Source organism: Gopherus evgoodei, chromosome 1 (genome assembly GCF_007399415.2).
Source record: "Gopherus evgoodei ecotype Sinaloan lineage chromosome 1, rGopEvg1_v1.p, whole genome shotgun sequence".
Taxonomy (NCBI): Eukaryota; Metazoa; Chordata; order Testudines; family Testudinidae; genus Gopherus; species Gopherus evgoodei.
In genome coordinates, this window is record NC_044322.1 from 364,177,218 (window position 1) to 364,204,561 (window position 27,344).

The 27,344-nt window shown below is 63.2% G+C and overlaps 1 protein-coding gene across 2 annotated transcripts in view; it reads right to left on the reverse strand.

Moving 5' to 3' along the window:
- FLNC (filamin C) overlaps positions 1 to 27,344 on the reverse strand; it is a 67,589-nt gene that overhangs the window by 33,351 nt on the left and 6,894 nt on the right. For both annotated transcript variants that reach the window (XM_030582426.1, XM_030582505.1), the window contains exons 2-13: positions 18,142 to 18,390; positions 15,315 to 15,412; positions 13,076 to 13,226; positions 12,715 to 12,833; positions 12,288 to 12,365; positions 10,839 to 11,001; positions 10,552 to 10,752; positions 9,096 to 9,233; positions 8,586 to 8,712; positions 8,157 to 8,293; positions 7,464 to 7,657; positions 6,579 to 6,692 (exon numbers count right to left, since the gene is read on the reverse strand). In XM_030582426.1, the coding sequence (XP_030438286.1) occupies positions 6,579 to 6,692; positions 7,464 to 7,657; positions 8,157 to 8,293; positions 8,586 to 8,712; positions 9,096 to 9,233; positions 10,552 to 10,752; positions 10,839 to 11,001; positions 12,288 to 12,365; positions 12,715 to 12,833; positions 13,076 to 13,226; positions 15,315 to 15,412; positions 18,142 to 18,390 (1,769 nt within the window). The remainder of the gene's footprint in view (positions 1 to 6,578; positions 6,693 to 7,463; positions 7,658 to 8,156; positions 8,294 to 8,585; positions 8,713 to 9,095; positions 9,234 to 10,551; positions 10,753 to 10,838; positions 11,002 to 12,287; positions 12,366 to 12,714; positions 12,834 to 13,075; positions 13,227 to 15,314; positions 15,413 to 18,141; positions 18,391 to 27,344) is intronic.

The following is a 27,344-nucleotide window of genomic DNA, read 5'->3' on the forward strand; positions in this document are numbered from 1 at the left end:
CCACGGGCCCGTCCGGCCCAGCATCCCGCCCACCCGCCGCTTCCCACCACGGGCCCGTCCGGCCCAGCATCCCGCCCGCCCGCCGCTTCCCACCACGGGCCCGTCCGGCCCGGCATCCCGCCTGCCCGTCTGCCGCTTCCCAGCACGGGCCCGTCCGGCCCGGCATTCCACCCGCCCGCCCGGCGCTTCCCACCACGGGCCCGTCCGGCCCGGCATCCCGCCCGCCCGGCGCTTCCCACCACGGGCCCGTCCGGCCCGGCATCCCGCCCGCCCGCCGCTTCTCACCACAGGCCCGTCCGGCCCGGCATCCCGCCCGCCCGCCACTTCCCACCACGGGCCCGTCCAGCCCGGCATCCCGCCTGCTGCTTCCCATCACGGGCCCGTCCGGCCCGGCATCCCACCCGCCCGCCTGCTGCTTCCCACCACGGGCCCGTCCAGCCCGGCATCCCGCCCGCCCGCCGCTTCCCACCATGGGCCCGTCCGGCCCAGCATCCCGCCTGCCCGTCTGCCGCTTCCCAGCACGGGCCCGTCAGGCCCGGCATCCCGCCTGCTGCTTCCCATCACGGGTCCGTCCAGCCTGGCATCCCGCCCGCCCACCTGCCGCTTCCCACCACGGGCCCATCCAGCCTGGCATCCCACCTGCCCGCCTGCCGCTTCCCACCATGGGCCCGTCCGGCCTGGCATCCTGCCCTCCAGCCTGTCACTTCCCACCACGGGCCTGTCCGGCCCAGTAACCCACCCGCCCACCTGTCACTTCCAGCCACGGGCCCGTCCAGCCCAGCATCCTGCCTGCCTGCTGCTTCCCACCATGGGCCCAACTGATTTTCCAGTAAAGATTTTATCATTTCATAGTAAAAACTGCAAAGGAATCGAACTGTCCCATGGACCGTCTGGATGGACATTTCAGGCTGGAATAACAGGAGTATCGCAGGGGGGACATGCTCCCGACCGCCTGAGCAGGGCGGCGACAGTGGCTGTGAAATGCTCAGGGGGATTAGAGAAGCTATAAAAATAGAAAACTCAGTAACAATGGGGGATTTCAACTCTCCCCATACTGCCTGGGTACACGACACCTCAGGACGGGATGCAGAGAGAAAGCTTCATGACACCTCAAATAAATGGAGCAGCTGGCCCTAGAACCACCCAGAGGAGAGGCAACGCTTGAGTTAATCCTGAGTAGAGCACAGGGTCTGGTAGTAGCGACCACAGTGTAATTAAATTCAACATCCTGGGGGGGGCTGGGGGGGTCACACGAAAGAAGCCAGCCCAGCATTTAACCTTAGACCGGGGAACTACACAGAAGTGAGGAAGCGAGTTGAGTGGAAATGAAAAGGTAACAGCCCCCAAAGGGAAATGAGAACTTTTCAAAAACACCCTAATATTCACTCACATGAAATGTTACCTGTGACACAGCAGGGAGCGGGGCGGAGTGACCTGGGACCGTCTCTGGTTTTACTGGGACTGTCTGCATGGGGGACGGGAGAGCAGGGGTGACTTTAGGTGAGGGACGGTACCTGAGCCAGGCAGGGGGTGGAGAGTGTTGACACCTGGACAAAGGGAGAGGGGGAGGGAAGGAGCGGGAGAGAGCCTGCTGGAGGGGTTTTTGGTTTCAGTTTGGGCTGGCTGGGAAGAGACAGGGAACCCCAAGTCTGGGGTCTAAGCTCCTCGCCCCCCAGAGGGACCCGGCTGAGGGATCCTGATTGCACCTACAAGCCCTGCTTGGGACTGTGTCCTGTCGTCTAAGAAACCTCCTGCTCTACTGGCTGGCTGAGAGTCACGGTGAATCGCAGGAAGTGGGGGGTGCAGGGCCCTGACTCCCCCACACTCCCTGACAATACCTCAGATTGAAAGAAACATAGGAAGGGAACCTAAAAAGTGCCACTGTGGCTAAACAGCAGTGTAAAAGTGGCAGAGGCAAAAAGCATCCTTTAAAAATTGGCAGTTAAATCCTACCGAGGAAAACAGAAAGGAGCAAGTCAAGTGGCTGAGTATAATTACGAAGGTCAAAAAAGAATTGGAAGAGCAACTAGCCAAAGACTCAAACTAACAGCAAAACATTTTTTACCTACATCAGAAACAGGAAGCCTGTTAAAGAACCAGTGGGGTCCCTGGAGGATCAAGATGCTAAGGGAGCACTCGAGGTCATTGCAGAGAAACTAAACGAATTCTTTGCATCAGTCTTCACTGCAGAGGCTGTGAGGGAGATTCCCACACCTGAGACATGCTTTGTAGGGGACAGATCTGAGGAACTGTCCCACACTGAGGTGTCATTAGAGGAGGTTTTGGAACAAATTGATAAACTAAACAGTAATAAGTCACCAGGACCCGATGGTATCACCCAAGAGTTCTGAAATATGAAACTGCAGAACTACTAACTGTGGTTTGTAACCTGTCATTGAAATCAGCCTCTGTACCCAATGACTGGAGGACAGTTAACGTGACACCAATTTTTAAAAAGGGCTCCAGAGGTGATCCTGGCAATTACAGGCTGGTAAGCCTGACTTCAGTACTGGGCAAACTGGTTGAAACTATAGATGAACATGATTTGTGTGAGGAAGAGTCAACATGGTTTTTGTAGGGGGAAATCATGCCTCATCAATCTACTATAATTCTCTGAGGGGGTCAACAAGCAGGTGGACAAGGGGGATCCAGTGGATATAGTGTACGTAGATTTTCAGAAAGTCTTTGACAAAGTAAAGGCTCTTGAGCAAAGTCAGCTGTCATGGGAGAAGAGGGGAGGTTCTCTCATGGGTCAGTAAGTGGTTAAAAGACAGAAAACAAAGGGTAGAAATAAATGCTCAGTTTTCAGAATGGAGAGAGGAGTGGGGTCCCCCAGGGGTCTGTACTGGGACTAGTGCTCTTTAACATATTCATAAATGATCTGGAAAAAGGGGTAAACGGTGAGATGGCAAAATGTGCATACAACACAAAACTATTCAAGCTAGTTAAGTCCAAAGGAAACTGTGAAGAGATACAGCGGGATCTCACCAAACTGGGTGACTGGGCTGTGACACTCTATACCCTGCGGGAGTGCCCTGGACTCCCATATTCATTGTTTAGATATAACTGTGATCTTGCATATAAAACATGCCAAGTGAGGTATCAGGGGAAAGGTTCTGATCTGCTGAAACCCATTGTTCCATCTAATTATGTAGATCACTTTCCAGAAGTGCTGTGCCGAGTCTTCATTTATTCACTCTGATTTAAGGTTTCGCATGCCAGTCATACATTGGAATGTTTTCAGGTCTCTTTCTAGAAGTCTATAATATAGAACTAAACTATTGTTGTATGTAAAGGAAATAAGGTTTTTTAAAATGTTTAAGAAGTTTCATTTAAAATTAAATTAAAATGCAGAGCCCCCCAGACGAGTGGCCAGGACGAGGACAGTGAGAGTGCCACTGACAATCAGCTTGCGTGCCGCCTTCGGCACCCGTGCCATAGGTTGCCTACCCCGGTCAAGATAATACTTGTCCTGCCTTGAGTGCAGAGGACGAGACTAGACGAGGTCCCTTCCAGTCCTACACTTCTGTGATTCTATGATCTACTCAACTAGCCCTAGTACGAGCTGCAAAGTCTTCAAAAAGCCACAAATGTAATGTCTTCATCATACTCTTTTTTCAACAAGAGTCTAAAAAAACCCTGTATGTCTTGGAAAAAACAGAAGATACGCTGGGATTGAAGTTCAAATTAGTCCAAGTTGGGAAAACCCTCTGGCTTTCTACTGAGGTTGCCTACACCTATGGTATGTCATCAATGCCTGTTACATGGTTTTCACTAAAATATGCTGTGGGTTTGGGAGGCGCCCAGATACTAGCTACACAGAGACAATGACAAAGACAGTAACCAGCGCCCGGGCGGGTGCTGGACAGACACCACCAGCTATTGTCCAGCAAAGGAGCTACAAATCAGTGGCTCATCTGTATGAGGCCACACCAGGGGAATTGCTCAGCCTGGCCTGGAGACTCAGCAATACCCCCAGACAGGCCTGGACTTGTGCTCCCCAAGCACATGGACTGAGGGTATGTGACGAACTGGGAATGGTCTTAATGTTTTCTCTGAATACTGTGTTGGTGCCTCAGTGTCCCCTTGGCAGTTCTTAAGTATCTGGCACAGCAAAGGGCCAGTGCACCTAAATGCCTGATCCTCTGTCTCCTGGCAGCTGATGGCCTGGGCCCCTCCTCTGCAAAGGTGCCAGCTGAAGGTGTTGGAGACAAAGGGATCAGGTGACCTCCTGGCCCGGGAAAGGAGCTGAGCAGACAGGAGGGGCTGGGAGGGGTTGTTAGTCTGGAGCTGGCTGGGGACGAGGAGTGAAGTGCAGACGTGGGAGTCTGGCTCACTGCCCCCCAGAATGGCCCCGGCCGAGGGGTCTGGTTCGTGGTACCTACAAGCTCTGTTTTAGACCCTGTTCCTATCATCAAATAAACCTCTGTGTTACTGGCTGGCTGAGAGTCACGTCTGACTGCAAAGTCGGGATGCAGGACCCTGTGGCTTCCCCAGGACCCCGCCTGGGTGGGCTCGCTAGGGGAAGTGCATGGAGGGGCAGAGGATGCTGAATGCTCCAAGGAGAGACCCAGGAGGTGAAGCCGTGTGAGCTTCTTGCCCTGAACAAGTCTGCTCCAAGGGAGAGGAGGCTCCTCAAAGTCCTGACTGGCTTTGTGGGGAGCAGTTCCAGAGCATCGCTCGGTGACTCCATGACAGGGTATAAAACAGACACACTGGCCCCAAGCTTTGCCTCTCTCCCGCCCCCACCTATGCTGCAAGCAACAAGGACACTCACAAGCCTGCAGAGTCCAGCAGGGGAGACTGGCCCAGGTTTAAGGGACAAACCTGTATATTAAGGACTCATCCAGTGGGGCGAGTAGCTGCTTAATCTAGATGTTGCCCAGTCTAATAGGGTTGAGAGTCTAGACTGCGTGCTTAGATTTTCTTTTCTTGTGGTAACTAACTCTGACTTTTGGCCTATCACTTAATATCACTTAAAATCTACCGTTTATACTCAATAAATGTGATTAATTTTTTTATCTTTATCTGTGAGTTTTCCTGAAGTAAGTGTGTGGCAAATCTGCTCAGGTTTTGCAAAGGCTGCTGTATATCCACTTTCCACTGATGAAATGGCGAACCTATTAATAAATGTGCCCAGCTCACCTTGAGCAGTGCAAGACGGTATATTCCTGAGGTACAAGGCTGGGAGCTAGGGGCGGGGGGGTGGGGTGCTGGCTGGTGCCTTTCTCTGTGTGATTCATGAGTGGCTCCAGGAACATTCATGCAATCTAGCTAGGGGTGTGGGGTGCCACATACCGTGGTGCTGAGTGATCACGGCGCCTGGAGCGGTTTGCTGCTGGTAACTAGCAGGGCATAGTAAGAGATAGCCCAGGCTGGAGAGTTAAGGGGGCACAACAGTCCCACAGTCCCAGGCTGCACCCCCGAGATCCCGTCACATGGGCAGCAAAATGGCAGAAGAAATTCGGTGTTGACAGATGCAAAGTACTGCACATTGGAAAACATGATCCCAACTACATAGACAAAATGATGGGGTCTAAATTAGCTGTTGCCACTCAAGAAAGATCTTGGAGTCATTGTGGAGAGTTCTCTGAAAACATCCACTCAATGTGCAGCGGCAGCCAAAGAGCGAACAGAATGTTGGGAATAATCAAGAAAGGGATAGATAATAAGACAGAAAATATCACATTGCCTCTATGTAAATCCATAGTACATCCACACCTTGAATACTGCGTGCAGATGTGGTCACCCCATCTCAGAAAATATATATTAGAAATGAAAAAGTTACAGAAAATGGCAACAAAAGTGATCAGGGGTGTGGAACAGCTTCTGTATGAGGCGAGATTAATAAGACTGGGACTTTTTAGCTTGGAAAAGAGACGTCTAAGGGTTGATATGATTGAGGTCTATAGAATCATGACTGGTGTGGAGAAAGTAAATAAGGAAGTGTTATTTACTCCTTCCCATAACACATGAACTGGGGGTCACCAAATGAAATTAATAGGCAGCAGGTTTAAAACAAAAAAAGGAAGTATTTCTTCACACAACACACAGTCAACCTGTGGAACTCCTTGCCAGGGGATGTTGTGAAGGCCAAGACTATAACAGGGTTCAAAAAAGAACTAGATAAATTCCTGGAGGACAGGTCAATCAATGGCTATTAGCCAGGATGGAAGGAATGGTGTCCCCAGCCTCTGTTTGCCAGAAGCTGGGAATGGGCAGCAGGGGATGGATCACTTGATGATTCCCTGTTCTGTTAATTCCCTCTGGGGCACCTGGCATTGGCCACTGTCAGAAGACAGGATACAGGGCTGGATGGACCACCGGTCAGACCCAGTCTGGCCGTTCTTACGTTCAGCTAACCCAGTCTCCCTGCCCCTGGCTGCATCAGACCTGACCCTGGGCCCATCTAGCCCAGTCTCCCGGTCTCCAGCAGCAGCTGATACCAGCAATGAAATTCCCACAGAGCGTCCCACGGTGCAGCGCAGCCCACAAAGAGGAACCTGCCCCGGATGCCCTGCCAGGGCTGGTCCCAACAAGGTGCCCTGTGCTGAGACCCCTGCTGGGGCCCCTCCTACCTGGGCATAGATCTTGAGCTCGGCTTTCCCTGCTCCCCGCGCGTCGATGGTAAACTCTGCCGGCTTGTCCACGATGCAGCCAGTGGGCTCCAGGCCGGGCCCAAAGGCCTTCACCTGTTGCGGGAGAGCGGGAGAACTCAGCCGGGCAGCCCGCCAGGAACGCCCGACTGGGAGGGGTGCACCGTGCCCTGCGCGGGCCAGGTAGCAGCCCCCTGCCCCGAAGGGACCCCCCAGGGCAGGGAGAACCCCAGCCTCCCATCATTGAGCGCCAGTGCTGCAGGGAGAGAGTCTGTCCCTGCCAGGGTGAATGGGGGGCTGGGACCCCTGGGAACTGGGCTGGGACCCCTCAAACTCATTTCACCAGGGCCCTAATGTAGCTATTGGATGGCAATGATCTTTACTCTGTGATGAGACAGTGCCTCCTAGAGGGGAAATGTCCTGTACCCCTTGGGCCAGCCAGTCCCCTGCCCTGGAGCCGAATCGGAACCAGTGCCCCCTGGAAGAGAAAGGCTGTATGCCCCATTCCCCGCCCCATGGAGCCAGCCAGCCAAGGCCCTCCGAGAGGATCTGTCCTCAGTTTCCTTAGTCAATTTCAGACTCATTCATCTGGCCAAAGCTTTTTACAATTCCTTCTGTACCTGTCTCCTGAGATCTGCCCCTGAGCCAGGCTCCTGGGCGAGGGGACCCCAATGCCTGGGGAGGCAGGGGGAGAGGGGACGAGCTAGAGTAGGGGAGCAGACAGGCAGCAGAAAGGTCTGGCTGCAGAGGACGTGTCATAGGCCCCGTACTGCACAGAGCTCATGAAGAGTCTCCACCAGCTCAAGTGGCAGGGGCAGGGGTAGAGGCCAGGGCAGGGGAGGCCGGGCAGGGCAGGGGAGGCTGTACCTTCTCTGGGAAGTACTCGTTGGTGGCCGGCTTGATGTGTGCGATGAAGGGGCTGTCCTTGATGTCCTCGTCGTCACAGATGACGTGCACGGCGTATTCACCGGGCTCCGTGGGCCAGTAGCGCACGTCACACGACCCATCCCCCTTGTCATCGCACTCGATCTTTGCCTGCGATGGGCCCTCGATGGAGAAGCCTGTGAGGGAGCCGCCGGCCAGCGTCAGTGGCTGGGCCAGGGCTCCTGCCCGTGCCGCAGCCACCCCCCTGCCCGCAGCTCACGAGGCACCGGGACAATGGCAAACGCTGCCCCAGCCCAGCAGAGGGGGAAAGCTCGCAAATCCCTTCCACGTGCCCCCTTCCCCAGATCCCTCCCCACCCGGTCCTGCCACCCGCTCCTCCAGACTCCTCGCCCCCCCAGTCCTGCCACCCGCTCCTCCAGACTCCTCGCCCCCCCCAGTCCTGCCACCCGCTCCCCCCAGTCCTGCCACCCCCGTGGACCCCGCTGCCCGCTCTTGTGCCCCCCTAGTCCTGCCACCCGCTCCCCCAGACCTGTCGCCCCCGTGGACCCCGCTGCCCGCTCTTGTGCCCCCCTAGTCCTGCCACCCGCTCCCCCAGACCTGTTGCCCCCCCAGGCCCCACCGCCTGCTCCCCTCAGACCCCTCCCTCCCCCCAGACCCCACTGCCCGCTCTCTTACCCAGTGTCCCCACTTCAGTGCCGATCGCCTCCACCACGAAGTCGGCTGATTTGCCCACCATGCCAGTCTCCAGGCCTGGGCCCCAGGCCCTGACTTTCTGGGTGCCCGGCTCTGGCGCCACCTGCACCTCGAAGGGGCTGCGAAGGAGACAGAGGGTCAGAGCCAGGGGACCCCGGGCGGCCAGGCTGCTGCTCTGCGACTGAGACATCACTAGTGTAACGAGCGTGCCAGGGCTCAGGCCGCTCCCCGGCTCGAGAGCACAGAACGGCCCTGGGCAGGAATCTGCAAGTGGTGCCACCAGGGCGCTCTGAGCGCCTCCTCCCGCTTCACACGCGCGTGCAAGGCTCCAGCACTAGTCCAGACACGGCTCCAGTCTTGGCCCAGCCCCAAGCACCACAGGCCGGCGAGGGGTGCGGGCCAGTCCCTTACCTGCGGGGGATGCTGTAGCCACCCCAGGAGATGGCCACCACGTATTTGCCAGGCACCACGGGGTAGTAGTCACATTCGTACACCCCCTCGCCAGCCTCCCGCACCTTCACTGGCTCCTCCGTGCCTTCTGCAGAGAGAGGGGCAAGGCAGTGAGAGCTGAGCCAGGCCAGGGAGTCCCAGCCCCGCCTGAGCGGCGCCCGGGGCAGGACTGCTGCCCGTCGCCAGCCGCCTGCGTGGCAGAACCCGGGGCTTTCTGCTCTAGAGACCCCGAGCTAGAGAGAGCTGGCCAGTGTGACATGCTCTGTTCAGCAGGGGGCAGCAGTGACATGCACACACCACCACCACCTCGCTCTCCTGACTCGGCCCGTGACTCAGTTTCCCCAGCGCTCTGGCCCGAGGACAGGCTGACAGAGAGAGATGGGTCTTTCCTGTGACACTCCCAGGCACTGGCCCTCTCCTCCCGCCTCCCGGCTGGGCCCCACACAGCTCCCCCTCCTGCCCGGCACTCACTCGGCCCCTTGACCATGACCTTCAGCTTCCCGCTGCCTGCGCCCTTGGTGTAGACCTTGAAATCAGCCACCTCCTTGACCCGCACGCCCTTGGGCTGGAGGCCCCGGCCCATGGCCCGGCAGGCGTTGGGGCTGCAGGCTGTGGGAACAGAGAAGAGAGAGCTTAGTGGGGAGGTGCCCCTGGCTGCCACCCTCCTGCCCCTCACCCAGGCCGCCCGGCTGCCTTGCTGGCCTGGGTCTGGGACTGTGCCGTGGGCAGTCCCCAGCCGTGCCACCTGGGAGATCTCACAGCCCAGGAAGCCTAGACCCGCGCAGCCGGGGCACCCGGAGGTCTGTGCCCAGGCTGGGCAGCCTGTGGGCCCAGAGCAGGGGCTGGAGGAGGATTAAATGGACCCTCTCTCCGGCTTGCAAAGGGGCAGGGGCTGTCTCACGGGGCGGGGGGGCAGACAAACACAGACCGGCCGAGCCTGGGGGGGATGGGGGCACCAAGCCAGGGGAAGGAATGGGGGGGCAGGGCTAGCCGCAATGAAGGGCACTGAGCAATGGGAGAGCTGGCTGCTCCCAGCAGGCAGCAAGGGCGTCCTAACCCTGGCTTGCCTTGTGCCCCAGTTTACCCATCTGAAGAATGGAGCCCCCCACTCGACCCCTGGCAGGCTAGGGAATATCTGGGGCTGCTATATGTAGAGCACTGGGGGCAGAGGGGTGCAGTGCAGGGCGCAGGGCCCACCCCGCTTACCCCAGCCTTGGAGCTCCATTCCCCTGCTCCTGCCAGTGTCCCAGAGACACCCCCACCCCCGGCTCGCTGCCCTGCTCCTGGGGAGGTGCTGGGCCCCACAACCCCTGTTGTGCGGGCATCCGACCAGCCAGGAGCTGCTGGACCCTCCTGACCCGTGGGGCTGGAGCTGGGCTGCCCAGGACCTGAGGGGCACCATCAGGGGGCCTGGCTCCCCCCCGGGCAGGGGAAGCCGTCTCAGGGCGGCCAGGTAGCGGGAGGAAGCCGCGGTGAGTCAGGGATTCCTGTTTGCGTGGTGGGGCCGGGGCTGACGGGATGGGGAGGTTGCCTGAGTTTCCGGGTCACTGCGTACCAGGGACTGGTGTCTCCTGGCCGGCCGGGGGGGGCGGGGGGGAACCCCTCCCCCCAGGCTGCAGCAGAGGGGGCAGAGGCTGTTCGGGGCACAGTGCCGCAGAGCATCCAGCAGGGGCAGAGGCTGCCCTACCACCCCGCTCTCTGAGCAGGGTCCCCTCCATGCCCTGGCCACAGCCTCACCGGCTGGTTGCGGGGGTCAGCCAGTGCCCCCCCCCAGCAGGCTGTGGGGTTTGCACAGAGGGTGGGAACCAGCCGGAGGCGCAGGGCTGGCACCATGGATGGGCACCAGCTGGGGGCACGGGGCTGGCACAGAGGGTGGGCATTGGCCAGGGGGCACAGGGCTGGCACAGAGGGCGGGGCGGGCTCTCACCTTCGGAGATGTTGACGGGGAAGGGGCTCCGGGGGATCTGGGTGCCGGCGAAGGTGATGCAGATGGTGTGGGGTCCCTCCAGTACGGGCCGGTAGGTGCAGCGGAAGGTGCTGTCGCCTTTGTCCTCCAGCACCACCTCCACGGTGTCACGCCGGCCCTGCGGGTCCACGATGACCACGCCCACGTCGCCCGTGCCCGCGCCTGGGACAGACGGGCAGCGTGAGCACCAGACCTCGGCAGGGCTCCCCCAGCCCCCCCAGGCCCTGGCCTCCGCCCCGCGCCCCTACCTGCGGTGTAGATGTCGAAGTATGTGGGCTTGTTGGCCACGTTGCCCACGGGCTCCAGGCCGGGCCCCCGCGCCGTCACCTTGTTGGCATCACCCAGCGCCATGCCCACGTGGACGTTGAAGGGGCTCTTGTCAATGTTCTGCCCGGCAAACAGCACCGTGACCTGGGCCGAGAGAGCACTGGGTGAATCCTGGGCCCTGAGGAGCGGGCGAGGGGCAAGCCGCGGCCGGGGGGGCACTGGGGTGGGGGGCATAGCCCCCTGACCACGGGGGGCTGGGCTGCTGTTTGCATAGGGCCTGTGATCCTGCCAGAGCACTTCTGAATGCAGGCACCTCTGGGGGGATACGGCAGGAAGGCAGGAGAACCCCCCCTCGAGCAAGCAAACAGCCCCCTGTGGCGTTACTGACATACCCTGTAATCATGTAGATCATTGTTGCAACCAGTGTTACACATTTGCAGCAAACACTGTGCAAAGGTTGTCGTGTGCGGTGTCTCTGGAAAGGTTCTGATTTGCTGGCTGTGATTACGCTGTCTGGGTGTGTGTATCGCTATTGTGGCTGATGTTATGAATATTGGCACAGGACTTGTATCTCAATGCGATTTGATTCGAAGGAGCCTTAGGAAAGCATCTGGCCAGCTTCTTGAGAAAGGAATTTGCAAGTTAAGCGCCCAATCAAGAAACACTAAGTGACAATGCACTTTGGGAGACTCTAATCCACATCAGAGCTTTCCTGGGAAATGCTGAAACTACGGTCAGGCTGACAAAGCCCTGGCTGGGATGATTTAGTTGGGGTTGGTCCTGCTTTGAGCACGGGGTGGGACTAGATACCTCCTGAGGTCCCTTCCAACCCCGATATTCTATGAACATGTCAACAACGGCACAGGCCTGTGAAGAACTGAGTCACGCATGGACATGTGACTTGCCCATGTGACTCCAAGCTCCATCTCGCTGCTGTGAATTCCACAGTAAGGGAGAGCCGTGTCCCTCCACCTGGAAGACGCTATAAAAGGCTGATGCCTCATCTCCACTTGGTCTTCAGTCCTGCTTCTTACCTCTGGAGGGACTTTGCTACAAGCTGAAGCTTTGAACAAAGGACTGACTGACCCATCCCAGCTGGGGATGTTCCAGAGACTTGATCTGAACCTGCAGTTTACTCCATCACTGCTACAAGCCTGAACTAAGAACTTTGCCGTTACTGGATGGAATTGATTCCATTTAACCAGTTCTAGCTCTCATCTCTATCTTTTTCCTTTTATGAATAAACCTTTGGAGTTTAGATTCTAAAGGATTGGCAACAGCGTGACTTGTGGGTAAGATCTGATGTGTATATTGACCTGGGTGTGGGGCTGTGTGGCCCTGGGCGGAGGGGCCATCTGTGCCCAGCCAGCGGCACCAGCCCCCCCCAGGGCAGGTTCAGGCTGGGGGCTCCGGCCGGGCAGGCAGCTCACCTTGTGCAGCCCGGCCACCTTGGGCACGTAGGTCACCGAGTACGTCCGCTTCTTGTCGTTGTTGGCGACTACCTTGGCCTGCGGAGGAAGGGCCCAGAGGTGAGGCTGAGGTGGAGGCTGCGCCGGGGGCCGCAAGGGCACCTGGGGGGCCCCAGCTCCGCCCCAGGGCGACTCACTCACATGGTGCCCACCAGAGAAACGATGAGATAGAAGCAGCGAGGTACAGGACGTCGTTGAGAGTTAAACGGGGAATCAGGGTCAGAGCCGGGGATAGAACCCAGGAGTCCTGGCTCCCAGCCCCCTGCTCTACCCACTAGACCCTGCTGCTCAGAGCTCCTGCTCTCTGTGCCCTGGCCTCACGAGGGGGCAGGGGAATCCGCTGGGTAAGGGGTGCAAGAGCGGCAGGCTGACCTCCAGGAGCCCCTACCTCCTCGGTGTGTCCCTCGGGGTCCTCGATGTAGACCAGCACCTCACCCAGCCCTGCCTCCAGGGTCTCCACCGTGAACTGGGCCGGCTTCAGCACCGTGTTCCCGTGGGGCTCGATCCCTGTGGGGCCAGGACAGAGGGGCTCAGGTGGGGGCACCAGCCGGGGCTGCTCCCCCACAGCCCTGCCCTGAGCGCTTCTACCCCTCCCCCTCCCCCAGTTCCTGCCCCCATCCTGTCCCCTCCCCTCCCGCTGTGCCTGCTCCCCCTCCCTGCAGCCATGGGGCAGCTGTTAAGGCTGAGACCCCTGCCCCAGGTCCCCCCCCCCAGGCTGGTCCCTGCAGCGGATGGGGGTGGGGGCCTACCAGGGCCATAGGCAATGGCCTTCTTGGGGTTCAGCTGCTTGGAGCGCAGGGGGGCCCCGGGCTTCAGCTTGGCCTTGGGGAACTGGGACAGGTAGGTCATGACGGAGTGTTCGTCGACATCGGGGTCCACGATCTCCTCCGGGGCGATCACCTGGGGGGAGGGAGCATGGCCTGTGCTCAGATCGTGTCCCCGAGAGCCCCCCCAGCCCCATGGAGAGCACCCTGCCCCGACGCGCCCTGCCCCCGAGAGCCAACCCCCAGCCCCACCGAGAGACCCCCGCCCCGAGATCCGACCCCCAGAGCCCCTCAGCCCCCCACGAAAACTCCCCTGCCGAGAGCTGACCCCCAGGATCCCCCAGCCCCTCCTGAGAATCCTCCTGCCCCAATGCACTCCTGCCCCCGAGAGCCAACGCACTCCCAGAGCCCATGAGAAACCTCCCAGCCCTGACATGCCACCCCCAGGGTTCCCTGGCCCCCCTGGGCCCACAGACCCTATGCGCTGCCCACGGAGAATCCTCCAGCCCCAACATGCCCCCCCAGGACCCCCAGCCCCCTGAGAGCCCCCAGCCCCAATATGCTGCCCCCCAGGGCTCCCCTGACCACTAGCCCTGACGGGGGGGGATGAGGGGGCAGAACTGGGTTCTGAGCAGCTGACCGGCGTGTTGGGGGCCGTGCCAGGTGCTGAGTGGGAGCTGCCAACCCCTTCACCCCGAGGTGCCAGTGCAACCCCCATCCCCGAGTTGCATTCCCAGTGCTGGGCCAGGCCCTGTCTGTGCCCCGAACAAAGCAGGGGTGACACCCAGAACCACCCAGCCCCACAGGCAGCTCTCCCATGTCCCAGGGCCGGAGGAGCCACGGGGGGACAGGCGGGGGGGAGAGGGGGGGTCCAGTCTGGGGGCGTGGCCAGAGGGGGGGAGCCAAGGGGGCGTGGCCAGAGGGGGAGCCAAGGGGAGGGGCCTTTTTTTATGTATTTTGCTCCCCCTACCCTGAAAATCTGCCTACACCACTGCCATGTGTACCCTGAGACTGATTCCCGGGCTGCTGGCTGGGGGAAGTGGGGGGGGACTGTGCCCATGCCTGGCTTCCTCACCTGCCCCCAGCCCAGAGAACAGCCCAGGCATGCCCCCTGGTCTGGTCCCCGCACGGGGGTGTGCCCCAGCCCAGAGAATGACCCTGGAGCACCCAGAGGTGCCCCCCATCTGGTCCCCACACGGGGGTGTGCCCCAGCCCAGAGAATGACCCTGGAGCACCCAGGGGTGCCCCCCATCTGGTCCCCACACGAGGATGTGCCCCAGCCCAGAGAATGACCCTGGAGCGCCCAGGGGTGCCCCCCATCTGGTCCCCACACGGGGGTGTGCCCCAGCCCAGAGAATGACCCTGGAGCACCCAGGGGTGCTCCCCATCTGGTCCCCACACGAGGGTGTGCCCCAGCCCAGAGAATGACCCTGGAGCACCCAGGGGTGCCCCCCATCTGGTCCCCACACGGGGGTGTGCCCCAGCCCAGAGAATGACCCTGGAGCGCCCAGGGGTGCCCCCCATCTGGTCCCCGCACGGGGAGAGTGCCCCAGCCCAGAGAATGACCCTGGAGCACCCAGGGGTGCCCCCCATCTGGTCCCCGCACAGGGAGAGTGCCCCAGCCCAGAGAATGATCCTGGAGCACCCGATCTGGCCCCCGCATGGGGGTGTACCCCAGCCCAGAGAATGACCCCAGAGTACCCAGGGGTGTACCCCTGTCTGACACCTGCACGGGGGGGTGTGCCCCAGCCCAGAGAATGACCCCGGAGTGCCCAGGGGTGCCCCCCGTCTGGCCCCCGCACGCGGGGTGTACCCCAGCGTAGAGAACAGCCCAGGAGTGCCCCCATCTGGCCCCCGTACGGAGGCTGTACCCCAGCCCAGAGAATGACCCTGGAGTGCCCAGGGGTGCCCCCCGTCTGGCCCCCGCATGGGGGGGTGTGCCCCAGCCCAGAGAATGACCCCAGAGGGCCCAGAGGTGCCCCCTCTCTGGTCCCCGCATGGGGGGTGTGCCCCAGCTCAGAGAATGACCCTGGAGCGCCCAGGGGTGCCCCCCGTCTGGCCCCCGCATGGGGGGTGTGCCCCAGCCCAGAGAATGACCCCAGAGGGCCCAGAGGTGCCCCCTCTCTGGTCCCCGCATGGGGGGTGTGCCCCAGCTCAGAGAATGACCCTGGAGCGCCCAGGGGTGTCCCCTGTCTGGCCCCCGCACAGCATGGGGGTCCCGTACCTGGGGTACGCCCAGCCAGTCGTCCGCCTGCTGCATGGCTTCCCGGGCATTCTCCACGGGCTGCTTGGGGTCCCAGGTCTCCCAGTCCGGACACAGGCCTGTGGGGAAGGAGCGGGGGAGACCGAGTCAGACCGGTGGGCGGGGCGGGCACGGCCTTGGCAGAGAGATACGTCTCTCCAGGAGCCCTGCTGACAATGGGGCATTGTGGGCTTCCCTGGCACTGTGCCAGCTCCAGTCTAGGGGCTCCTGGATCCTCGCTGGGGTCCCTATGGGCATGGGAGTGCCCCACTCTTGGAGTGGGAGACAAACCAGAGCCAGATTCCTTTGCCCGCCCCCCCCGCCAGCTGGACTCAGGACAGCTCCTTCCTCCCTCCTGTCCAGCCTAGTGCCTAGCAGGTAGAGCCAGGCCTGGCCCCATGTGTGCCTCAGTTTCCCCATCTGAGCCATGCAGCAGCGGCGGGGGTGGGTGTAATTGGTACTCAGAGCTCCCGGGCAGCGAGAGCTGGCGAAGGGCAGAGAACTGGCTCACAGCCGCCCTCCATGTGGTGCGGGCTCCCCCCTCGCCAGCCCAGGGGGTGCGTCTGTGAGCAAATGTGGGGCACATGTCTGGGGGGTGGATTTGCACTGCTGTGTGGTCTGTGTTTTTGCGGGGGCCATGGTTGTGTGTATTGAGTGTGGTGCACAGGTGCTGGGGTCTGGGGGGCTGTGTGTACTGGGAGGGCTGCATGGGGAGTAGGGGGCAGGTGTTTGCGGTGTGGGATATTGGAGCTGGGATGAACAGGGGCTGTACAGGGGCTGGCTATAGGGGGCTTTGCATAGCTGTGTGTGTGTGTAGGGGTGTATAGAGGAGTACACAGTGTGTGGGTACAGAGGGAGGGTGTACGGGGGTGTCTCGGGGTATACAGGGCTTCAAGATGGGTACAGGGGTGTTTGGGGGGTACAGGGCAGGTACAGAGACATACAAGGGGTGTGCGGGGAGTACAGGGGGGTACGGGGCATACAAGGTGTGACGAAGTGGGACTGGTTTTCATGTTTCCTCTGAATACTGTGGGGTGGGCTCAGCTCTGGTCGACCCTCTGTCACTGGCAACTACTGGCCAGGCCCTGCCCCCCTGCCAGGGGTACTAAAGGTGCCGGAGACAGAGAGATCAGGTGACCTCCTGGCCCGGGACAGAGACACAGCCCAGAGAGAGGGGCTGGAGGGCGTGGGGGTTTTTGGAAGCTGGCTGGAAAATGGAGGGGACCCCTGAGGAGGCTCAGACCTCCCAGCGGGGCTGTGGCCTCCCTGGGGCCCCAGATGGACCTAACTAGACAGGGGTCCTGTTCTCTGTACCAGCAAGCTCTGTTTTAGCCCATGTTCCTGTCATCTAATAAATCTCTGTGTTACTGGCTGCCTGAGAGTCACATCTGACTGCAAAGTGGGGGTGCAGGACCCTGTGGCTGCCCCAGGATCCCGCTGGGGTGGGCTCGCTGTGGGAAGCGCACGGAGGGGCAGAGGATGCTGAATGCTCCAAGGAGAGACCCAGGAGGTGAAGCCGTGTGAGCTTCTTGCCCTGAAAACAGTCTGCTCCAAGGGAGAGGAGGCTCCCCAAAGTCCTGACTGGCTTTGTGGGGAGCAGTTCCAGAGTATCGTCCGGGGAGCCCGTGACACAATGCAGATACAGGGGTGTACAGGTGTGCAGAGGGTGTGTGGAGAGTATAACGGGTATGCGGGTACTGGGCAGGTCCAGGGGGTCCAGGGCAGATGGGGGATACAGGGCAGGTATGAGACAGGTACAGCGGGTGTATGGGGGGTATGGGGTACAGGGCAGGTCCAGGGGGGTCCAGGGGTGTATGGATGGATACGGGATGTGGGGGGGGGTACAGGGAAGGTCCAGAGGATGTATGGTGATACAGGGCAGTTATGGGGGGTACAGCGCTTGTCCAGGGGTTCCAGGGGTGTATGGGTGGATACAGAGGGTTAGGGGCAGGTCTGGGAGATATGGGTGATATGGGGGGTCCAGGGCAGGTCCAGGGGTGTATAGGTAGATATGGGGGGTCCAGGGGATATGGGGGGTCCGAGGCAGGTCCAGGGGTGTATAGGTGGATAAGGGGGGGTCTGGAGCAGGTCTAGGGGTGTATGGGTGGATAAGGGGGGTCCGGGGCAGGTCTGTGGGGTCCGGGGCAGGTCCAGAGGTGTATGGGTGGATAAGGGAGGTCTGGAGCAGGTCGGGGGGGGGTCTGGGGCAGGTCTGGGGGGTCCGGAGCAAGTCCAGGGGTGTATAGGTGGATAAGGGGGCTCTGGAGCAGGTTTGGGGGGGTCTGAGGCAGGTCCAGGAGTGTATGGGTGGATAAGGGAAGTCCGGAGCAGGTCCAGGGGTGTATGGGTGGATAAGGGGGTCCGGGGCAGGTCTGGGGGGTCCGGGGCAGGTCCAGGGGTGTATGGGTGGATAAGGGGGGGTCTGGAGCAGGTCTGGGGGTGTATGGTGGATAAGGGTGGTCCGGGGCAGGTCTGGGGGGTCTGGGGCAGGTCCAGGGGTGTATGGGTGGATAAGGGGGGTCTGGAGCAGGTCTGGGGGTGTATGGGTGGATAAGGGGGGTCTGGGTCAGGTCCAGGGGTGTATGGGTGGATAAGAGGGGTCTGGGTCAGGTCCAGGGGCGTATGGGTGGATAAGAGGGGTCTGGGTAAGGTCTGTGGGGTCCGGGGCAGGTCCAGGGGTGTATGGGTGGATAAGGGGGCTCTGGGGCAAGTCTGGGGGGTCCAGGGCAGGTCCAGGGGTGTATGGGTGGATACGTGGGGTCCGGGCCAGGTCTGGGGGGGTCCGGGCCAGGCCCAGAGACCCACTCACCTGGGGCGCAGTTGTCCACCAGGGCGCCCAGGGCTTTGCCGTCCTGCCAGTCCCGGTGGAAGTTGGTGATGGGCAGCTGGGGCACCTTGTTCTGGATCCAGCCCAGCAGCCGCTGCTTCGGCGTCTGCTTCTTGGCATCCTCCTCGTCCTCGTCCTCCCACATGGGCATGGAGATGGAGTAGTGCAGGATCAGCGTCCAGATCAGCCCCAGGATCAGCTTCAGGTTCCCGTCCACGATGGCTTTACTGTCTGTGGGGCAGGGGGGTCAGGCAGGGGGCACCGGCTGCCCCTGGGGGGGTCTCACGGCCATCAGCAGCCCCCCGTGGGCACCGGGCTGGGATCGCCAGGAGCATGGCTGGCAGATGCCCCTCACTCCTGACCCGCAGCCCCCTGCTGTCCCATCCTGCCCCCGCTTCTGGGGGAGAGCCAGAGGCAACTTGCTCAGGGTGGGGGCAGGGGCAAAGACCCCCATAGCCAGTACTCCCCCCACCCCAACAGGATCCTCAAACTGGGCAGCGGGGCCTCCCCGCCCCTGACTCTCCAGAGGGGGTTCACGGGGTGCAATGTGCCCCTCCCCTGCGCTCTGGCAGCACGCCAGGCCTGGGCCCAGGGAACAATGCTCCCACCCACCCCTTCCTGCTCCTCACTCTTTCCATAAACACTGTCCGGGCGGAGCCGCAGGGGCCAGGCCGAGAGCAGAGCGGGGGGGGGGGGCTAACAATGGACCCCCCCACGCCTCAGACTCAGCAGGGACAGGGGGTGCCCCAGTGCAGGCCGAGCTCTGAATGCCTCCAATCCAGCCTGATCCCCTCCCTCACCCCACTGCAGCTCCTCCCCCCTCTCCCTGCACCTCTGGTCTCTCCCCCAGCCATGCTGTCACTCCATTGCCCTCCTGCCCCACACACCAGGCATCCTGCTAAGCCCAAGCTGCGGGAGAATCCCCACCAGCACAGAGCGCTACAGAGCTTCTGACACACAGCTGACCAGTCCCGCTCCCAGCCAGCAGGGGGCAGCGCTCCTCCAGGAAGCATTGCCTCACTGCCTGGGGGAATGGGAACGCCGGCCCAGCTTGCTTCACACACCCAGCAGGCCCTGCACTTCTGCCCGCCTGAGGGGGCAGCTGGGCCCAGTGGGAGATGCAAACGCTGGAGGAAGCAGCATTTCTTGATGGGCCCATTCCTGGGCGCTGCACAGGCTGGGTCTGTGCCAGCCCCGGGCCCCAGCTGGGCTGGGCTGCGGGGGCTCTGGTGGCCAGGCCATACCCACGTGGGTGCCCCCACTCGATGCCGCTGCCATGCGGCGGGGTGTGAACCCTGCCATCCTGACACTTGTCAATTCTGCCAGCCACGTTCTGCCCTCCCACAGGGCAGGGAGGGACCGTCTCAGATCCCCCGTCACTGGGAGTGTTACACAGCAGCTGCACCTCACCCCAGAGGTGGCTGCATTTCAGAGGTGGAGGCCCAACATGCGTGTGGGTCTGAGACATTCATGGGCCAGCTCCGCTATGGGTGTCCTACGCCTGGTCCCATGCTCAGCCCCATGGAGCCACTAGCTCCACATGCTGGGGACACCGGCGGGGGGCTGCCAGGCTCGGTGGCTCTGAAAATCATTAGCAGCCTCCCAGTGGAGCAGAGCCTGGGCTCCCGGGAGCATCGCTGCACAAACCCTCCTCGCCTAGACTAACAATGGCCCCCCGCCAGCACTGGCCTGTGCTGTGCAACCACACAGGGAGGGGGAAACTGAGGCAGAGCGACTGACTCCCCCCAGAGAAAACAGTGATTCAGTGGAAAAGCCAAGAACAGAACCTAGGAATCCTGGCTCCCTCCCACCTCCCCAACCATTAAATTCCCCTCCCCTCCCACACCCAAGAACAGAACCCAGGAGTCCTGCCTCCCCCCCCAAACTCCCCAACCATTAAACTCCACTTGGAATGGAACCCAGGAGGTGGGGGAGGGGAACCAGGACGCTAGGCAGGGGCAGGGGGCTCTGCGCTGCGGCCCCGGGCGGGTAGGGGAGGGGAGCCGGGATGCTAGGTGAGGGGGGTGAGTGGGGGACAGTAGCCAGGATGCTAGATGGGGGTGGGGGGTTCTGGGGGAGGGGAGCTGGGATGCTAGGTGAGGTGGGTGAGGGGAGCCAGGATGGTAGGCGGGGGTGGGGGCTCTGTGCTGCGGCCCCCAGCAGGTGAGGGAGGGGAGCTGGGATGCTAGGTGAGGGGGGCGAGTGGGGGAGGGGAACCAGTACGCTAGGTGGGGGCAGGGGGCTCTGCGCTGCGGCCCCGGGCGGGTAGGGGAGGGGAGCCGGGATGCTAGGTGAGGGGGGTGAGTGGGGGAGGGGAGCCAGGATGGTAGGCGGGGGTGGGGGGCTCTGGGGGAGGGGAGCCGGGATGCTAGGTGAGGGGGGTGAGTGGGGGACAGTAGCCAGGATGGTAGGCGGGGGTGGGGGGCTCTGGGGGAGGGGAGCTGGGATGCTAGGTGAGGGGGGTGAGTTGGGGACAGTAGCCAGGATGCTAGGTGGGGGTGGGGAGCTCTGGGGGAGGGGAGCTGGGATGCTAGGTGAGGTGGGTGAGTGGGGGAGGGGAGCCAGGATGGTAGGCGGGGGTGGGGGCTCTGCGCTGCGGCCCCCAGCGGGTGGGGGAGGGGAGCCGGGATGCTAGGTGAGGGGGGTGAGTGGGGGACAGTAGCCAGGATGCTAGGTGGGGGTGGGGGGCTCTGGGGGAGGGGAGCTGGGATGCTAGGTGAGGTGGGTGAGGGGAGCCAGGATGCTAGGCGGGGGTGGGGGGCTCTGCGCTGCGGCCCCCAGCGGGTAGGGGAGGGGAGCCGGGATGCTAGGTGAGGGGGGTGAGTGGGGGACAGTAGCCAGGATGGTAGGCGGGGGTGGGGGGCTCTGGGGGAGGGGAGCTGGGATGCTAGGTGAGGGGGGTGAGTGGGGGACAGTAGCCAGGATGCTAGGTGGGGGTGGGGGGTTCTGGGGGAGGGGAGCTGGGATGCTAGGTGAGGTGGGTGAGTGGGGGAGGGGAGCCAGGATGGTAGGCGGGGGTGGGGGCTCTGCGCTGCGGCCCCCAGCGGGTGGGGGAGGGGAGCCGGGATGCTAGGTGAGGGGGGTGAGTGGGGGAGGGGAACCAGGACACTAGGTGGGGGCAGGGGGTCTGTGCTGCAGCCCCGGGCGGGTGGGGGAGGGGCAGCGGACATGGAAAAAGCGATTGGATTTGGCCCAGGGAGGAAATGGGCTGCAGATGTTCCCAGCCAGGCTCCATTGATCGGGGGGGGGGGCGGGGGAGTGGAGAGCGGGGGAGGGGGCAGTGGGGGCGCAGAGCGGCTGGGTCCCTGGCACAGGCTGGGGGTCCTGCCCAGCCAGCCTCTGACCTTGAGGGAACCTGGGGGGGCTGGTCCCTCTCTGGCGGGTAGGGGCCAGGTCTGAGAGATCGGGGAGGACCCCCACCCCCGGGGCTCCCCCGCCGGGGAGGGGCAGCGGGGTCAGGCCAGGATGGAGTGGCGGAGGGGGGGCAAGGGACCGCCCCCCGCCCGGGCCCTCCCAACCGCAGTGTCAGAGCTCCAAGCCTGATTAGTTCTGGCTCGGAGGGGGGCTGGGCTGGGGGGAGGGGGAAACAGCTGCTGTTCCCAAGCCCCCCCCGCCCTTGTCCACCCAAGGGAGCCGCTCAGCTGTTGGCTCCAGAAGGGGCAGCAGCCGGGCAGCAGCTGGCAGGGGGGGGGGGAGCTGAGAAACTGGCTCCTTTGTTCCATGTTGCCAGGGGTCTGAGCAGAGTGGCAAGGGCCCGATCCTGCACCCGGGTTTGGAGAAGACCCGTGCATCCCCCTCCGCCCCCCACCTGTGGTTATTGCTGGGAGCCCTGCAGAGATCAGAGCGGGGCTGGCTGGGGGGGTCAGTGTCCCAGGGAGAGGCTATGTGGGCAAAGCAGGGGCTTGGCAGCAGGGGCTGGGCTGGGCTGGGGGGAGCAGGACAAGGGGCTCGGTGGGGGACTCTGGGCTGAGGAGAGAGGGCAGGGGCACAGCGGCGGTGTTGGGCTGGGGGGAAGTGGGGAGGTTCAGCAGGGCTGGGGGAGCGGGGGGGGGCTCAGTGGGAGGTGCTGGGCTGAGGGGATGGGGGCAGGGGCTCAGCGGGGCTGGGGGGGCTCGATGGGGGGCGCTGGGCTGGGAGAAGCGGGGGGATTGGGGGGCACTGAGCTGGAGGAAGTGGGAGGGGCTCATCAGGGCTGGGGGGAGCGGGGCAGGGGCTAGGTGGGGGGCACTGGTCTGAGGGGAGCGGGGCAGGGGGGCTCGGCAGGGGGGTGCTGGGCTGGGGGAGAGGGCAGGGGCACAGGGGGGGTGTTGGGCTGGGGGGAGGGGGAGGGGCTCAGCGGGGAGCACTGGGCTGGGGGGGAGGGGAGGGGCAGGGGCTCGGTGGGGAGCATTGGGCTGAGGGAAAGTGGGGGGGTTCAGCAGCGCTGGGGGAGCGGGGTGGGGGGCACAGTGGGGGGTGCTGGACTGAGGGGATGGGGGCAGGGGCTTGGCGGGGGGGTGCTGGGCTGGGGGGATGTGTGGGGGGCTCGGCAGGGCAGGGGCTCGGCGAGGGGCACTCCCAGCCCAGTGCCCCCTCAAGCAGGTGCTGCCTTGCAGATGAGGTGCAGAGGTGTAACGACTGTCCTGGGTCCTTGTGCCCCCCCCCCCAGCAGACAATGCCCCGGGGCCCTCAGGGCTACACTGAGCTCTCCTTGTCCCTGCCCCCGGCTCTCACCCGGCCACCCCCTTCCCCAGACATGGCTGCACCCCGGGATGAGAGGCTCTGTACGCCCCCAGCTGTTATGGGGGTGCCCTGCCTCAGCCCAGCGTTAAGGGCATAGGGTTTAAATCCCTGGGGGGGGCAGCCCCCCTTGAGCTACATCTGCTTTGGTCTGACCACCCCCCCCCCATGTCTAGGCCCTGGGGACCAGGGGCAGGCAACACGCAGAGCCCCCTTTTCCAGCCCCACACTGGGAGGATCCCCCCAACCTCCCCCAGAAGCACCCTGGTCCTACAGGGGATGGGAAGGGGGCGGCGGGCGGCCCATTAGCTCTGTAGCTGGATTGGAGGGGCCGGTGAGCAGGACAGCATGTCCGGGGGCCCCGAAACGCGCCCCAGGACAGGGCGGTGGCTGGAGCCAGCGAACATCTGCGCCCAGCTGTGGAGTCCCCCTGCCCGCCCGGCTCTCCCTGCCCAGCCTGCTGCTGCCGCCTTTCTGGTACCATCCCAGCACGTCACCCGCTTGGCAGGTGCTCACGCCAGCACTGCAAGCTCTGCCCCCTGCCCAGCCCCCTAGAGCAAGGGGGAGACCCAAGCCTGCACAGGGGCCCCCCTCTGGGCGTATCCCCCCAGCTCCCGCTAGGTTGTGAACAAGCCAGCTCCATGCGTGTAGCGAGTTTACAAGGCTCAGTTACACGTGGCGAGGGGGCCTTCAGACAGGGAGCCAGGCAGGTAGCTGGGGGGGAGGTGTGGCCAGACCCCCCATCCTCCCCCAGAGGGCTTTGCGGCACCACTCGGCCAGCAGGAGGCGCTGAGTCCCCGGGCCGAGGGGCTGCGAGGTTTCCCAGGGCTCCGGGCAGGGAAAACAGCCCTAGCCCCAGCAGGAAGCTCGGCTTGCTGGCCCCGTGGCTCCAGCCACCCCCCCCCATTGCTGAGGCCTGAGGTCAGCGCGGAGCAGCCCAGCCCGCCGTCTCCGGAGAGATGAGCTCACCACGGCGCTGGAGGGAGCCAGCGGGCGGCTGGGAGCGCAGCTGGGGGCGGAGGGGGCCTCCCGCAGGGCTCCCCTCCCGGCACCAGGCCCCGGCAAGGAGCTGCGCCGGCCGCCCCAGGCCCGGACCATGGGGTTCGCTGGGGGACACGCAGCTGCCTGGCCTTACCGCCCTGCCGGGGGGCCGCCTTGCCGGCAATCACTGCCTGCGATGCCCCGGGGGTCTGCCACAGCCGCCCTGCCCTCGCACGGCACCACGGCCGGCTGGCTGGCACGGCCAGGGGACAAACAGCAGGGGTGGGGTCACTGGGGAAGGGGCTGGATGGATGGAGTGGGCAGCTGGACAGACAGACAGACGGCACCGCAGTGGGAGCGGGAGGCTGGAAGGACAGACGGACAGCGCTGCGGTGGGAGGAGGCAGGTGGCTGGACGGACAGCACCACGGTGGGAGGAGGCAGGTGGCTGGACGGACAGACGGAGCCACAGTGGGCGCGGGCGGCTGGATGGACAGACGGGTGGACGGAGCTGTGGTGGGGGCGGGCAGGCGGCTGGATGGACGGAGCCACACTGGGTGTGGGCGGCTGGATGGACACATGGGTGGACGGAGCTGTGGTGGGGGCGGGCGGGCGGCTGGACGGACGGAGCCACACTGGGTGTGGGCGGCTGGATGGACAGATGGGTGGACGGAGCTGTGGTGGGGGCAGGCGGGCGGCTAGACGGACAGACAGACGGAGCCGGGGGGGGGGGTATTTACACGTCAGGAGGTGTCAGCCCTGGTGTGTGGGACGGGCCCCTTACCCAGGAGAGGGGCCTCTGACCCCCCAGGATGATTCATCCCCTTCCCCAGGCCCCGCATGGACATCAGAACCTGCAAACTCTCAACTGCACCCCCAGTGCTTGAGAACCAACCCCAGTGCAGTATGTCAACGAGCCACTGTGACCAACTGGGAATGTTCCTAATGTTTGCTCTGAATAGTGTGTTGGTGCCTCAGTGTCCCCTCTGCAGTTCTTAAGTATCTAGGTGGTGGGATAAGGGGGTGTGGTTGCTGCAGAGCAAGGGGCCAGTGCACCTAAATGCCTGGTGCTGTCTCCTGGCAACTGATGGCCTGGGCCCCCCCCTCTGCAAAGGTGCCAGCTGAAGGTGTTGGAGACAAAGGGATCAGGTGACCTCCTGGCCCGGGAAAGGGGCTGAGCAGAGAGGAGGGGCTGGGGGGGTTGTTAGTCTGGAGCTGGCTGGGGACGAGGAGTGAAGTGCAGATGTGGGGGGGTCTGGCTCACTGCCCCCCAGAATGGACCCAGCCGAGGGGTCCGGTTCGCTGTATCTACAAGCTCTGTTTTAGACCCTGTTCCTATCATCGAATAAACCTCTGTGTTACTGGCTGGCTGAGAGTCACGTCTGACTGCGAAGTGGGGTGCAGGACCCGGTGGCTTCCCCAGGACCCCGCTGGGGCGGACTCGCTGTGGGAAGCGCACGGAGGGGCAGAGGATGCTGAATGCTCCAAGGAGAGACCCAGGAGGTGAAGACATGTGAGCTTCTTGCCCTGAACAAGTCTGCTCCAAGGGGGAGGAGGCTCCCCAGAGTCCTGCCTGGCTTGGTGGGGAGCAGTTCCAGAGCATCGCCCGGGGACCCCGTCACAGCTACCAGTTAGCAATGTGCTGATTGGCCGTTTCCTCTGATATCACAGACCCATCCCATTGCTCTCACCAATGGGTTGTGCCCCAAATTGTCCCTCTGTTTGACCCACTGCTGTAACCCCACCTGCCCCCCCATAACCCCATCCCAGCAGCCAGTCCCTGCCCCCTTCCCCAGTGACCCCACCCCTCCTATTTGTCCCTGCCCCACCCCCAGTGACCCCACCCCCACTGTTCACCCCTGCCCCAGTGACCCCGCCCCTTCCCCAGTGACCCCGCCCCTCCTGTTCACCCCTGCTCCAGTGACCCCACCCCTTCCCCAGTGACCCCGCCCCTGCTCTTCCTGCCCTGTCCCCAGGGACCCCACACCCACAGTTGTTCCCCCCCAGCCCCATTGGCAACCACTCTCTGCCCATTGCCACATCCCCCACCACACCCCAGCTTCCCCCCAAACAGCCCCCCCACCCCCCGGCAGCTCCCAGGCTCCTGGCCTGTGCAGCAGGGGAGCTGCCTGGCCTGGAGGGATCAGGGGCGGGGGAAGGGGGGGCACTGGGCGTGGGGCAGATGGACCAAGATCAGCTGCTCATGGCAGCTGGCTGGTCCCGGCGATGGGAGCAGCCAGCGGGGTTAGCCGGAGAATGTCCCCCTGGACCCCCCCGGCCCTTCCCCCACCAGCTGCCGCCTGGCCCCATCTTGGGCCCCCGCCCCGGCCAGGCACGGGCTGTCCTGGGAAGGGTGTTGGCTACACCCCCTCCCAGCCCCAGGGGCCACGGTCCTGAGGACAGACCCAGAGCACCCCCCCCCGCCCCACACTCCCTGCCCAGCCTCCCCAGGACATGCCTGAGAGCCCCGGCTGCCTGGGGCTCCCAACAAGCCCCCAGGCCCCAGGCTGGGCAGCCAGGCCATGCTCCCGCGGCCACCCCCTGGCCCCCTGACCCCCCGGGCACAGCCCACCCCAGGAACACACCCCACAACCAGTCACTTCCCCAGCCCCCTGTGCCCCCAGGCACAGCCCACCCTGGGTACAAACCCCAAGGCCAGTCACCCCCCCAACCCCCTGTGCCCCCGGCCACAGCCCACCCCGGGCACAAACCCCACAACCAGTCACCCCCCCAACCCCATGTGTCCCCGGGCACAGCCCACCCTGGGTACAAACCCCACAACCAGTCATTCCCCCAGCCCCCTGCCCCCCAGGCACAGCCCACCCCGAGCACAAACCCCACCACCAGTCACCTCCCCAGCCCCCTGTGCCCTCGGGCACAGCCCACCCCAGGTACAAACCCCACAGCCAGTCACCCCCCACAACCCCTTGCCCCCCCAGGTACAAACCCCACAACCAGTCACGCCCCCAGCCCCCTGCTCCCCAGGCACAGCCCACCCCGAGTAAAAACCCCACAACCAGTCACCCCCCCTGCACCCTCTCTGCCCCTGGGCACAACCCACCCTGGGTACAAACCCCACAACCAGTCACCTCCCCCCAGCCTCCTGCCCCTCCAGGCACAGCCCATCCCAGGTACAGACCCCACAACCAGTCACCCCCCCAACCCCATGTGTCCCCGGGCACAGCCCACCCTGGGTACAAACCCCACAACCAGTCATTCCCCCAGCCCCCTGCCCCCCAGGCACAGCCCACCCCGAGGACAAACCCCACCACCAGTCACCTCCCCAGCCCCCTGTGCCCCCGGGCACAGCCCACCCCAGGTACAAACCCCACAGCCAGTCACCCCCCACAACCTCTTGCCCCCCCGGGTACAAACCCCACAACCAGTCACGCCCCCAGCCCCCTGCTCCCCAGGCACAGCCCACCCCGAGTACAAACCCCACAACCAGTCACCCCCCCTGCGCCCTCTCTGCCCCTGGGCACAACC